General features: G+C 46.4%; 1 protein-coding gene across 1 annotated transcript in view; it reads left to right on the forward strand.

The window, feature by feature from the left end:
- Positions 1 to 7817: 7817 nt before the first annotated feature.
- LOC123481089 (tripartite motif-containing protein 2-like) overlaps positions 7818 to 14470 on the forward strand; it is a gene marked incomplete at its 3' end in the record, with an annotated part of 17487 nt that continues 10834 nt past the window's right edge. Inside the window, exon 1 of the mRNA XM_045218507.1 lies at positions 7818 to 7993. Coding sequence (XP_045074442.1) covers positions 7848 to 7993 — 146 coding nt within the window. The remainder of the gene's footprint in view (positions 7994 to 14470) is intronic.

Below are 14470 nucleotides of genomic sequence, written 5' to 3' on the forward strand. Positions count from 1 at the left end.
TCTAGGTTGGCCAGAGTGGTTCCCAATCAGAGGCAACGAGTGTCAGCTGTTGCTGGTTGTCTCTGATTGGGAACCATATTTAGACAGGCTGTTTTCCCACAGTGGTTGTGGGATCTTGTGCCTTTGGGTTTGTACCGTAGGACTGCACGTAATCACAAATAAAGAGTATGTTTGCTTTCAACGCTGCGCCTTGGTCCTCCTCTCTTCCCGACGATCGTGACAGAAGATCCCACCAGAACTGGACCAAGCAGCGGGTCCAGGAGCCATCGCCAGGGAAATCTCTGGCGGATATCCAGCGCCTCCTCGACTGGGTCAAGCCGGGTGAGCAAGAGAGGGGCTTGACGTGGAAGCAGAAGGGCGAAAGGCTGGCGAAAAGTATGGAGACCTGGTCCACGGGTAGGAGAGAAGCCCAGAAATGTTTTAGGGGGGGGGCTAACGCCGTGGACGACGGGGCAGCAGGAGACCGCGATAGAGCGGCCCAGCGGGTTGGCAGAGGAGGCCGCCAGGTTACGGGGGCCACTGGTCAAAGAGGGGAAGGAAGGTGTAGAGGCACGGCGAGAGGTACTGGGGTGTGTTACCAGTCCGGTCCGGCCCGTTCCAGATCCCTGCGTAGGGCCAGTGGTGTGTGTCCCCAGTACGGTCCGGTCTGTTCCTGCTCCCCGCACCAAGCCAATGGTGCGCGTCGCCAGCCCGGCCCGTCCTGTTCCTGCTCCCCGCACCAAGCCAATGGTGCGCGTCGCCAGCCCGGCCCGTCCTGTTCCTGCTCCCCGCACCAAGCCAATGGTGCATGTCGCCAGCCCGGCCCGTCCTGTTCCTGCTCCCCGCACTAAGCCTATGGTGCGCGTCGCCAGCCCGGCCCGGCCCGTTCCTGCTCCCCGCACCAAGCCTATGGTGCGCGTCGCCAGCCCGGCCCGGCCCGTTCCTGCTCCCCGCACCAAGCAAATAGTGCGCGTCGCCAGCCCGGCCCGTCCTGTTCCTGCTCCCCGCACCAAGCCAATGGTGCGCGTCGCCAGCCCGGCCCGTCCTGTTCCTGCTCCCCGCACTAAGCCTATGGTGCGCGTCGCCAGCCCGGCCCGGCCCGTTCCTGCTCCCCGCACCAAGCCAATGGTGTGAGTCGCCAGCCCGGTCCGGCCCGCTCCTGCTCCCCGCACCAAGCCAATGGTATGCGTCGCCAGCCCGGTCCGGCCCGCTCCTGCTCCCCGCACCAAGCCAATGGTGCGCGTCGCCAGCCCGGTCCGGCCCGCTCCTGCTCCCCACACCAAGCCAGTGGTGTGCGTCGTCAGTCCGGCACGGCCCGTGCCTGTTCCCCACACCAAGCCAGTGGTGTGCGTCGTCAGTCCGGCACGGCCCGTGCCTGTTCAGATGCTTCACGCCGGAGCTAGAGCAATCCGCTCCACCAGTGTGCAGTCCAGCTCCGGCCAGCGGGGCCAGACCGGACCAGGGGTACTTTGGGGGGTTGGAGAGGGAGTGGGGATCAGGCCCGGAGCCGGATCCGCCGCCAAGGCGGAGTGCCCACCCGGTCCCTCCGCTGTGGTATTTAGTTGGCGCGGTCAGAGTCCGCGCCTTCAGGGGGGGGTACTGTCACGCCCTGGCTCTGGGGACACTTGTATGTTGAGCCAGGGTGTGAGTTTCATTTGTTTCTAGTAGTTGTATTTCTAGGTTGGCCAGAGTGGTTCCCAATCAGAGGCAACGAGTGTCAGCTGTTGCTGGTTGTCTCTGATTGGGAACCATATTTAGACAGGCTGTTTTCCCACAGTGGTTGTGGGATCTTGTGCCTTTGGGTTTGTACCGTAGGACTGCACGTATCGTTTGTTGTTTTGTTCGGGTAATCACAAATAAAGAGTATGTTTGCTTTCAACGCTGCGCCTTGGTCCTCCTCTCTTCCCGACGATCGTGACACAGATCTCCTCTAGAGCAGTGATGTTTTGGGGCTGTCGCTGGGCAACACAGACTTTCAACTCCCCCAAAGATTTTCTATGGGGTTGAGATCTGCAGACTGGCTAGGCCACTCCAGGACCTTGAAATGCTTCTTACGAAGCCACTCCTTCGTTGCCTGGGCGGTGTGTTTGGGATCATTGTCATGCTGAAAGACCCAGCCACGTTTCATCTTCAATGCCCTTGCTGATGGAAGGAGGTTTTCACTCAAAATCTCACGATACATGGCCCCATTCATTCTTTCCTTTACACGGATCAGTCGTCCTGGTCCCTTTGCAGAAAAACAGCCCCAAAGCATGATGTTTCCACCCCCATGCTTTACAGTAGGTATGGTGTTCTTTGGATGCAACTCAGCATTCTTTGTCCTCCAAACACGACGAGTTGAGTTTTTACCAAAAAGTTCTATTTTGGTTTCATCTGACCATATGACATTCTCCCAATCCTCTTCTGGATCATCCAAATGCACTCTAGCAAACTTCAGACGGGCCTGGACATGTACTGGCTTAAGCAGGGGGACACATCTGGCACTGCAGGATTTGAGTCCCTGGATGCGTAGTGTGTTACTGATGGTAGGCTTTGTTACTTTGGTCCCAGCTCTCTGCAGGTCATTCACTAGGTCCCCCAGTGTGGTTCTGGGATTTTTGCTCACCGTTCTTGTGATCATTTTGACCCCACGGGGTGATATCTTGCGTGGAGCCCCAGATCGAGGGAGATTATCAGTGGTCTTGTATGTCTTCCATTTCCTATTAATTGCCCCCACAGTTGATTTCTTCAAATCAAGCTGCTTACCTATTGCAGATTCAGTCTTCCCAGCCTGGTGCAGGTCTACAATTTTGTTTCTGGTGTCCTTTGACAGCTCTTTGGTCTTGGCCATAGTGGAGTTTGGAGTGTGACTGTTTGAGGTTGTGGACAGGTGTCTTTTATACTGATAACAAGTTCAAACAGGTGCCATTAATACAGGTAACGAGTGGAGGACAGAGGAGCCTCTTAAAGAAGAAGTTACAGGTCTGTGAGAGCCAGAAATCTTGCTTGTTTGTAGGTGACCAAATACTTATTTTCCACCATAATTTGCAAATAAATTCATAAAAAATCCTACAATGTGATTTTCTGGAATTTTTTTCCTCAATTTGTCTGTCATAGTTGACGTGTACCTATGATGAAAATTACAGGCCTCTCTCATCTTTTTAAGTGGGAGAACTTGCACAATTGGTGGCTGACTAAATACTTTTTTTCCCCACTGTACATGCCCGTCTGAAATTTGCCAATGAACATCTGAATGATTCAGAGGAGAACTGGGTGAAAGTGTTGTGGTCAGATGAGACCAAAATCGAGCTCTTTGGCATCAACTCAACTCGCCGTGTTTGGAGGAGGGGGAATGCTGCCTATGACCCCAAGAACAGCATCCCCACCGTTAAAAACATGGAGGTGGAAACATTATGCTTTGGGGGTGTTTTTCTGCTAAGGGGACAGGACAACTTCACAGCATCAAAGGGACGATGGACGGGGCCATGTACCGTCAAATCTTGGGTGAGAACCTCCTTCCCTCAGCCAGGGCATTGAAAATGGGTCGTGGATGAGATTTCTAGCATGACAATGACCCAAAACACACGGCCAAGGCAACAAAGGAGTGGCTCAAGAAGAAGCACATTAAGGTCCTGGAGTGGCCTAGCCAGTCTCCAGACCTTAATCCCATAGAAAAAAAAAAAAGCTCTGTGGAGGGAGCTGAAGGTTCGAATTGCCAAATGTCAGCCTTGAAACCTTAATGACTTGGAGAAGATCTGCAAAGAGGAATGGGACAAAATCCCTCCTGAGATGTGTGCAAACCTGGTGGCCAACTACAAGAAACGTCTGACCTTTGTGATTGCCAACAAGGGTTTTGCCACCAAGTACCAAGTCATGTTTTGCAGAGGGGTCAAATACTTATTTCCCTCATTAAAATGCTAATCAATTTATAACATTTTTCTGGATTTTTTTGTTGTTATTCTGTCGCTCACTGTTCAAATAAACGTACCATTAAAATTATAGACTGATCATGTCTTTGTCAGTGGGCAAACGTACAAAATCAGCAGGGGATCAAATACTTTTTTCCCTCACTGTATACATATGCGAGAAAAAAAAGAGAAAAAAACATATGGGGGATTGGAAGTGATGCAGACAATTACATTGATGGAAGTTACAATCTATCTGCAATACTAAAGCTGATCTACCCCCTAAAAAATAAAAAAAATAAAAAAAGAACTTTAGCGCTGCTGGGTTGTTCACGCTCAACAGTTTCCAGTGTGTGTCAAGAATGGTCCACCACCCAAAGGACATCCAGCCAACTTGACACAACTGTGGTTAGCATTGGAGTCAACGGGGCCAGCATCCCTGTGGAATGCTTTCAACACCTTGTAGAGTCCATGGCCCAACGAATTGAGGCTGTTCTGAGGGAGGTGTTCTTAATGTTTTGTACACTCAGTGTATATAATCCTGTACTGAATGTTCCCTTAGACAGTCCAGAACACTCAGCTACAGAGTAGAACATACAGCTACAGAGTAGAACAGACAGCTACAGAGTAGAACACTCAGCTACAGAGTAGAACATACAGCTACAGAGTAGAACATACAGCTACAGAGTAGAACATACAGCTACAGAGTAGAACAGACAGCTACAGAGTAGAACATACAGCTACAGAGTAGAACAGACAGCTACAGAGTAGAACAGACAGCTACAGAGTAGAACAGACAGCTACAGAGTAGAACAGACAGCTACAGAGTAGAACATACAGCTACAGAGTAGAACAGACAGCTACAGAGTAGAACAGACAGCTACAGAGTAGAACAGACAGCTACAGAGTAGAACATACAGCTACAGAGTAGAACATACAGCTACAGAGTAGAACAGACAGCTACAGAGTAGAACATACAGCTACAGAGTAGAACATACAGCTACAGAGTAGAACAGACAGCTACAGAGTAGAACAGACAGCTACAGAGTAGAACAGACAGCTACAGAGTAGAACAGACAGCTACAGAGTAGAACATACAGCTACAGAGTAGAACATACAGCTACAGAGTAGAACAGACAGCTACAGAGTAGAACATACAGCTACAGAGTAGAACAGACAGCTACAGAGTAGAAAAGACAGCTACAGAGTAGAACAGACAGCTACAGAGTAGAACATACAGCTACAGAGTAGAACATACAGCTACAGAGTAGAACAGACAGCTACAGAGTAGAACAGACAGCTACAGAGTAGAACAGACAGCTACAGAGTAGAACATACAGCTACAGAGTAGAACAGACAGCTACAGAGCAGAACATACAGCTACAGAGTAGAACATACAGCTACAGAGTAGAACAGACAGCTACAGAGTAGAACAGACAGCTACAGAGTAGAACAGACAGCTACAGAGTAGAACAGACAGCTACAGAGTAGAACATACAGCTACAGAGTAGAACAGACAGCTACAGAGTAGAACAGACAGCTACAGAGTAGAACAGACAGCTACAGAGTAGAACATACAGCTACAGAGTAGAACAGACAGCTACAGAGTAGAACAGACAGCTACAGAGTAGAACAGACAGCTACAGAGCAGAACATACAGCTACAGAGTAGAACATACAGCTACAGAGTAGAACATACAGATACAGAGTAGAACAGACAGCTACAGAGTAGAACAGACAGCTACAGAGTAGAACAGACAGCTGCAGAGTAGAACATACAGCTACAGAGTAGAACAGACAGCTACAGAGTAGAACAGACAGCTACAGAGTAGAACATACAGCTACAGAGTAGAACATACAGATACAGAGTAGAACATACAGATACAGAGTAGAACAGACAGCTACAGAGTAGAACAGACAGCTACAGAGTAGAACAGACAGCTACAGAGTAGAACATACAGCTACAGAGTAGAACAGACAGCTACAGAGTAGAACAGACAGCTACAGAGTAGAACAGACAGCTACAGAGTAGAACATACAGCTACAGAGTAGAACAGACAGCTACAGAGTAAAACAGACAGCTACAGAGTAGAACATACAGCTACAGAGTAGAACATACAGATACAGAGTAGAACATACAGCTACAGAGTAGAACATACAGCTACAGAGTAGAACAGACAGCTACAGAGTAGAACAGACAGCTACAGAGTAGAACAGACAGCTACAGAGTAGAACAGACAGCTACAGAGTAGAACATACAGCTACAGAGTAGAACAGACAGCTACAGAGTAGAACAGACAGCTACAGAGTAGAACATACAGCTACAGAGTAGAACATACAGATACAGAGTAGAACAGACAGCTACAGAGTAGAACAGACAGCTACAGAGTAGAACATACAGCTACAGAGTAGAACAGACAGCTACAGAGTAGAACAGACAGCTACAGAGTAGAACAGACAGCTACAGAGTAGAACAGACAGCTACAGAGTAGAACATACAGCTACAGAGTAGAACATACAGCTACAGAGTAGAACAGACAGCTACAGAGTAGAACAGACAGCTACAGAGTAGAACATACAGCTACAGAGTAGAACATACAGATACAGAGTAGAACAGACAGCTACAGAGTAGAACATACAGATACAGAGTAGAACATACAGATACAGAGTAGAACAGACAGCTACAGAGTAGAACAGACAGCTACAGAGTAGAACAGACAGCTACAGAGTAGAACAGACAGCTACAGAGTAGAACAGACAGCTACAGAGTAGAACATACAGCTACAGAGTAGAACATACAGATACAGAGTAGAACAGACAGCTACAGAGTAGAACATACAGATACAGAGTAGAACATACAGATACAGAGTAGAACAGACAGCTACAGAGTAGAACAGACAGCTACAGAGTAGAACATACAGATACAGAGTAGAACAGACAGCTACAGAGTAGAACAGACAGCTACAGAGTAGAACAGACAGCTACAGAGTAGAACATACAGATACAGAGTAGAACAGACAGCTACAGAGTAGAACAGACAGCTACAGAGTAGAACAGACAGCTACAGAGTAGCTGTAGAGTGGTTATCCCACTGGCTATAAGGTGAATGCACCAATTTGTAAGTCGCTCTGGATAAGAGCGTCTGCTAAATGACGTAAATGTAAATGTGAAATGTAAATGTGCACGACCCTAGGGACTCAGGTCAAAAGTTCCAAAAGAATAAAGACATTTCAAATGTCATATTATGTATATATACAGTGTTGTAACAATGTGCAAATAGTTAAAGTACAAATGGGAAAATAAATAAACATAAATATGGGTTGTATTTACAATGGTGTTTGTTCTTCACTGGTTGCCCTTTTCTTGTGGCAACAGGTCACAAATCTTGCAGCTGTGATTGCACACTGTGGTTTTTCACCCAGTAGATAAGGGAGTTTATCAAAATTGGGTTTGTTTTCTAATTCTTTGTGGATCGCTGTAATCTGAGGGAAATATGTGTCTCTAATATGGTCATACATTTGGCAGGAGGTTAGGAAGTGCAGCTCAGTTTCCACCTCATTTTGTGGGCAGTGTGCACATAGCCTGTCTTCTCTTGAGAGCCAGGTCTGCCTACGGTGGCCTTTCTCAATAGCAAGGCTATGGTCACTGAGTCTGTACATAGTCAAAGCTTTCCTTAAGTTTGGGTCAGTCACAGTTTGGGTCAGTTATTCTGCCACTGTGTTCTCTCTGTTTAGGGCCAAATAGCATTCTAGTTTGCTCTGTTTTTTTGTTTGTTCTTTCCAATGTGTCAAGTAATTCTCTTTTTGTTTTCTCATGATTTGGTTGGGGCTAATTGCGTTGTTGTTGTTGTTCTCTCTCTCTCTCTCTCTCTCTCTTTTTTTTTTTTTCTTCTTCTCTCTCTCTCTCTCTCTCTCTCTCTCTCTCTCTCTCTCTCTCTCTCTCTCTGCAGATTAAGTGTGCTGGCGGTGGCTGGCTGTGTGTGTGAATGTCTTTTGCCATGGCGCAGCGTGAGACAGGCGGCACCAGCCCGGTGGTCCGGCAGATAGACAAACAGTTCCTGGTCTGCAGCATCTGCCTGGACCGCTACCACAACCCTAAAGTACTGCCCTGCTTACACACCTTCTGTGAGAAGTAAGTCTACCCTATACCCTAAACACTATACCCTAAACACTACACCCTAACCACTAACACAACCCTAAAGTCCTGCCCTGCCTGCACAGGTTCTGTGAGAAGTAAGTCTAACAGTAACCCTACCACTACCCTAACCCTTCTCATACACCCTAACCCCTCAATCCTAAACCCTACCCCACTAAATGACTTACCGTTGGCTCAAACTGAAATACAGTGGGGCAAAAAAGTATTTAGTCAGCCACCAATTATGCAAGTTCTCCCACTTAAAAAGATGAGAGAGGCCTGTAATTTTCATCATAGGTACACGTCAACTATGACAGACAAATTGAGAAAAAAAAATCCAGAAAATCCTATTGTAGGATTTTTAATGAATTTATTTGCAAATTATGGTGGAAAATAAGTATTTGGTCACCTACAAACAAGCAAGATTTCTGGCTCTCACAGACCTGTAACTTCTTCTTTAAGAGGCTCCTCTGTCCTCCACTCGTTACCTGTATTAATGGCACCTGTTTGAACTTGTTATCAGTATAAAAGACACCTGTCCACAACCTCAAACAGTCACACTCCAAACTTCACAATGGCCAAGACCAAAGAGCTGTCAAAGGACACCAAAAACAAAATTGTAGACCTGCACCAGGCTGGGAAGACTGAATCTGCAACAGGTAAGCAGCTTGGTTTGAAGAAATCAACTGTGGGAGCAATTATTAGGAAATGGAAGACATACAAGACCACTGATAATCTCCCTCGATCTGGGGCTCCATGCAGATCTCACCCCGTGGGGTCAAAATGATCACAAGAACAATGAGCAAAAATCCCAGAACCACACGGGGGGACCTAGTGAATGACCTGCTGAGAGCTGGGACCAAAGTAACAAAGCCAACCATCAGTAACACACTACGCCGCCAGGGACTCAAATCCTGCAGTGCGAGACGTGTCCCCCCTGCTTAAGCCAGTACATGTCCAGGCCCGTCTGAAGTGCATTTGGATGATCCAGAAGAGGATTGGGAGAATGTCATATGGTCAGATGAAACCAAAATATAACTTTTTGGTAAAAACTCAACTCGTCATGTTTGGAGGACAAAGAATGCTGAGTTGCATCCAAAGAACACCATACCTACTGTGAAGCATGGGGTTGGAAACATCATGCTTTGGGGCTGTTTTTCTGCAAAGGGACCAGGACGACTGATCCGTGTAAAGGAAAGAATGAATGGGGCCAATATCGTGAGATTTTGAGTGAAACCCTCCTTCCATCAGCAAGGGCATTGAAGATGAAACGTGGCTGGGTCTTTCAGCATAACAATGATCCCAAACACACCGCCCGGGCAACGAAGGAGTGGCTTCGTAAGAAGCATTTCAAGGTCCTGGAGTGGCCTAGCCAGTCTCCAGATCTCAACCCCATAGAAAATATTTGGAGGGAGTTGAAAGTCTGTGTTGCTCAGCGACAGCCCCAAAACATCACTGCTCTAGAGGAGATCTGCATGGAGGAATGGGCCAAAATACCAGCAACAGTGTGTGAAAACCTTGTGAAGACTTACAGAAAACGTTTGACCTGTGTCATTGCCAACAAAGGGTATATAACAAAGTATTGAGAAACTTTTGTTATTGACCAAATACTTATTTTCCACCATCATATGCCAATAAATTCATTAAAAATCCTACAATGTGATTTTCTGGATTTTTTTTCCTAATTTTGTCTGTCATAGTTGACGTGTACCTATGATGAAAATTACAGGCCTCTCTCATCTTTTTAAGTGGGAGAACTTGCACAATTGGTGGCTGACTAAATACTTTTTTTCCCCACTGTAGTTCAGTGTTGTAATCATATAGAAAGGTTCTAAAGGTGCATTCCTGAGTTTTAAGACCTGCCAACACCATGCAGCAATCTGAGAGACACCCATTGTTGAATATAATCCCTCTATCCTTCTCTTTCACTCTCTTTCACTCTCTATCCCTCTCTCTCTCTCTCTCTCTCTCTCTCTCTCTATCACTCTCTCTCTGTCTCTCTGTCTCTCTCTCTCTCTCTGTCTCTCTCTACCTTTCTCTTTTTCTATCCCCCCTCTCTCTTTCAGAAAGAAAATACCCCCTGATGGAGGAGGGAGGGAAGAGAGGGGGGGGTGTCGGGGGGCTTGGTACTAACATGGAAACATAATCAACCAGGCACACATCATGCATTGAGCACACGCATAAACACGGGCAAACACAAAAACACACACAAGGAAAACAATCAGTGGTTAATTCTCTTTCAATTTGACATTTCTATGTATAGGAGTTTAACTATATTCCTGAATTGGCTGGAACATAGATTGAATTTAACGGTGGATTTGACCCCAAAACGTTACTTAAAGTAAAGTTACTTTACTTTAGGTTACTGTTTAGGCATAGAGCTGTCTGTAGGTGTCTGTTGCTGGTGTCTGTAGGTGTCTGTAGGTGTCATTAGCTGGTGTCTGTTGATGTCTGTAGCTGGTGTCTGTAGTTGGTGTCTGTAGCCGGTGTCTGTAGATGGTGTCTGTAGATGGTGTCTGTAGGTGGTGTCTGTAGGTGGTGTCTGAAGGTGTCTGTAGGTGGTGTCTGAAGGTGTATGTAGCTGGTGTCTGTAGTTGGTGTCTGTAGCCGGTGACTGTAGGCGGTGTCTATAGGTGGTGTCTGTAGCTGGTGTCTGTAGGTGTATGTAGCTGGTGTCTGTAGTTGGTGTCTGTAGCCGGTGTCTGTAGGTGTCTGTAGTTGGTGTTTGTAGCCGGTGTCTGTAGCTGGTGTCTGTAGCTGGTGTCTGTAGCTGGTGTCTGTAGCTGGTGTCTGTAGCTGGTGTCTGAAGGTGTCTGTAGGTGGTGTCTGTAGCTGGTGTCTGAAGGTGTCTGTAGTTGGTGTCTGTAGGTGGTGTCTGAAGGTGTATGTAGCTGGTGTCTGAGGGTGTCTGTAGCTGATGTCTGTAGTTGAGAGAGAGAGAGAGAGAGAGAGAGAGAGAGAGAGAGAGAGAGAGAGAGAGAGAGAGAGAGAGAGAGAGAGAGAGAGAGAGAGAGAGAAATATAAATATATTATATTTATACAGTATAAACATACACTGAAACGCAAGAAATTGAATTATACCAACAAGACACTTGATGAAATTGAAAGTGCAATTGACCAAAATCAGTTCTGGGACATGTGGAACAATTTAAGCATGACAAATACACAAGAATTAGCCATACACGATGAAGGAATTTGGAAAAATTATTTTGATATCTATACAAAAACATCCCACAAAAAGACTTACAACAGAACCAATTAGAAATTCAAGAAAAATTGAACATCCTTGAATCGGTCATTAAAAACAACCAAAATCCATTAGATTACCCAATAACCCAACAAGAACTAAATGAAAAGCTCAAATCTATAAAATCAAAGAAGGCTTGTGGTCTAGATAACATCAGAAATGAAATGCTGAAAAACAGCACACCTGAGTTGCAAAATGCTGTGCTTAAGTTGTTCAACATAGTTTTAACTTCTGGCTGCTTCCCTGATGTCTGGAACCAGGGGCTCATCTCCCCTATCCACAAAAGTGGAGACAAATCAGACCCCAATAATTACAGGGGAATTTGCGTAAACAGCAACTTGGGAAAGGTTTTCTGTAAGATTTTGAATTCAAGAATTACATTTACATTTACATTTACGTCATTTAGCAGACGCTCTTATCCAGACCGACTTACAAATTGGTGCATTCACCTTATAGCCAGTGGGATAACCACTTTACAATATGTTTTTTTTGTTTAAATTTTTTTTGGGGGGTGGGGTAAGGGGGGGTAGAAGGATTACTTTATCCTATCCCAGGTATTCCTTAAAGAGGTGGGGTTTCAAGTGTCTCCGGAAGGTGGTGGGTGACTCCGCTGTCCTGGCGTCGTGAGGGAGCTTGTTTCACCATTGGAGTGCCAGAGCAGCGAACAGTTTTGACTGGGCTGAGCGGGAACTGTGCTTCCGCAGAGGTAGGGGGGCCAGCAGGCCAGAGGTGGATGAACGCAATGCCCTCGTTTGGGTGTAGGGACTGATCAGAGCCTGAAGGTACGGAGGTGCCGTTCCCCTCACAGCTCCGTAGGCAAGCACCATGGTCTTGTAGCAGATGCGAGCTTCAACTGGAAGCCAGTGGAGTGTGCGGAGGAGCGGGGTGACGTGGAGAGAACTTGGGAAGGTTGAACACCAGATGGGCTGCGGCATTCTGGATGAGTTGTAGGGGTTTAATGGCATAGGCAGGGAGCCCAGCCAACAGCGAGTTGCAGTAATCCAGACGGGAGATGACAAGTGCCTGGATTAGGACCTGTGCCGCTTCTGTGTAAGGCAGGGTCGCATTCTCCCGAATGTTGTAGAGCATGAACCTACAGGATCGGGTCACCGCCTTGATGTTAGCGGAGAACGACAGGGTGTTGTCCAGGGTCACACCAAGGCTCTTCGCACTCTGGGAGGAGGACACAACGGAGTTGTCAACCGTGATGGCGAGATCATGGAACGGGCAGTCCTTCCCTGGGAGGAAAAGCAGCTCCGTCTTGCCGAGGTTCAGCTTGAGGTGGTGATCCGTCATCCACACTGATATGTCTGCCAGACATGCAGAGATGCGATTCGCCACCTGGTTATCAGAAGGGGGAAAGGAGAAGATTAGTTGTGTGTCGTCTGGGTAGCAATGATAGGAGAGGCCATGTGAGGATATGACAGAGCCAAGTGACTTGGTGTATAGCGAGAATAGGAGAGGGCCTAGAACTGAGCCCTGGGGGACACCAGTGGTGAGAGCACGTGGTGCGGAGACAGATTCTCGCCACGCCACTTGGTAGGAGCGACCAGTCAGGTAGGACGCAATCCAAGAATGAGCCGCGCCGGAGATGCCCAGCTCGGAGAGGGTGGAGAGGAGGATCTGATGGTTCACAGTATCAAAGGCAGCAGACAGGTCTAGAAGGACAAAAGCAGAGGGAGAGAGAGTTAGCTTTTAGCAGTGCGGAGAGCCTCCGTGACACAGAGAAGAGCAGTCTCAGTTGAATGACCAGTCTTGAAACCTGACTGGTTTGGATCAAGAAGGTCATTCTGAGAGAGATAGCAAGAGAGTTGGCTAAAGACGGCACGCTCAAGAGTTTTGGAGAGAAAAGAAAGAAGGGATACTGGTCTGTAGGTGTTGACATCAGAGGGATCGAGTGTTGGTTTTTTGAGAAGGGGTGCAACTCTCGCTCTCTTGAAGACGGAAGGGACATAGCCAGCAGTCAAGGATGAGTTGATGAGCGAGGTGAGGTAAGGGAGAAGGTCACCGGAGATGGTCTGGAGAAGAGAGGAAGGGATAGGGTCAAGCGGGCAGGTTGTTGGGCGGCCGGCCGTCACAAGTCGCAAGATTTTATTTGGAGAGAGAGGGGAGAAAGAAGTCAAAGCATAGGGTAGGGCAGTGTGAGCAGGACCAGCAGTGTCATTTGACTTAACAAACGAGGATCCGATGTCGTCAACCTTCTTCAAGAAACAAATGTAATAAGTAAATGTCAAATTGGCTTTCTCCCTAACCATCGCACTACTGACCATATATACACCTTACACACACTAATTAATAAACACGTCCACCAAAAAAAAGAGGGCAAAATCTTTGCTTGCTTTATTGACTTTAAAAAAGCATTTGATTCTATTTGGCATGAAGGGCTATTCTACAAAATTCTCCAAAGTTGGCTTGGTGGTAAGGTGTATGACTTAATAAAATGTATGTACACAGAAAACAAGTGTGCAATAAAAATCTAAAACCAAAGAAGATAATTATTTTCACAACATCGAGGTGTGAGACAAGGCTGCAGTTTGAGTCCAAATCTTTTCAACATTTATATCAATGAATTAGCAGACATGTTGGACCATTCTCCAGCCCCAGGACTCACACCATTTGACACAGAGGTAAAATACCTGCTATATGCTAATGATTTGGTACTTCCATCACCAACCAAAGAAGGTCTTCAACAGAACCTTAACATTCTAGAGCAATATTGCCATAATTGGACCCTGGCAGTACATTTCAAAAAAACTAAAATCAATGATTTTCTAAAAAAACAAACAGATGTCAGAAACACAAATATAAATTCACCCTGAACAACACCATAATTGAACACACTAAAAATTACACATACCTTGGTCTGACCATATCTGCATCGGGAAACTTTAATATGGCAGTGAATGCACTCAAAGAAAAAGCCCGCAGAGCATTGTATGCAATAAAAATGAAATTATTCAAAATCAACATCCCAATTAGAATTTGGACCAAAATATTTGACAGTGTAATCCTACCAATAGCTCTTTACGGAAGTGAGGTTTGGGGGCCACTCAAAAAACTGGACTTTAAAATGTGGGACAAACATCCAATTAAAGCCCTACATGCAGAATTCTGTCGGAAAATTCCACAAGTCCAGAGAAATACACCAACTAATGCATGTAGGGCAGAATTGGGCCGCTTTCCAGTAGTAATGAAAATACAGAAATGATCATTAACATTTTGGCTAC

Source organism: Coregonus clupeaformis, unplaced genomic scaffold (genome assembly GCF_020615455.1).
Source record: "Coregonus clupeaformis isolate EN_2021a unplaced genomic scaffold, ASM2061545v1 scaf1618, whole genome shotgun sequence".
Taxonomy (NCBI): Eukaryota; Metazoa; Chordata; class Actinopteri; order Salmoniformes; family Salmonidae; genus Coregonus; species Coregonus clupeaformis.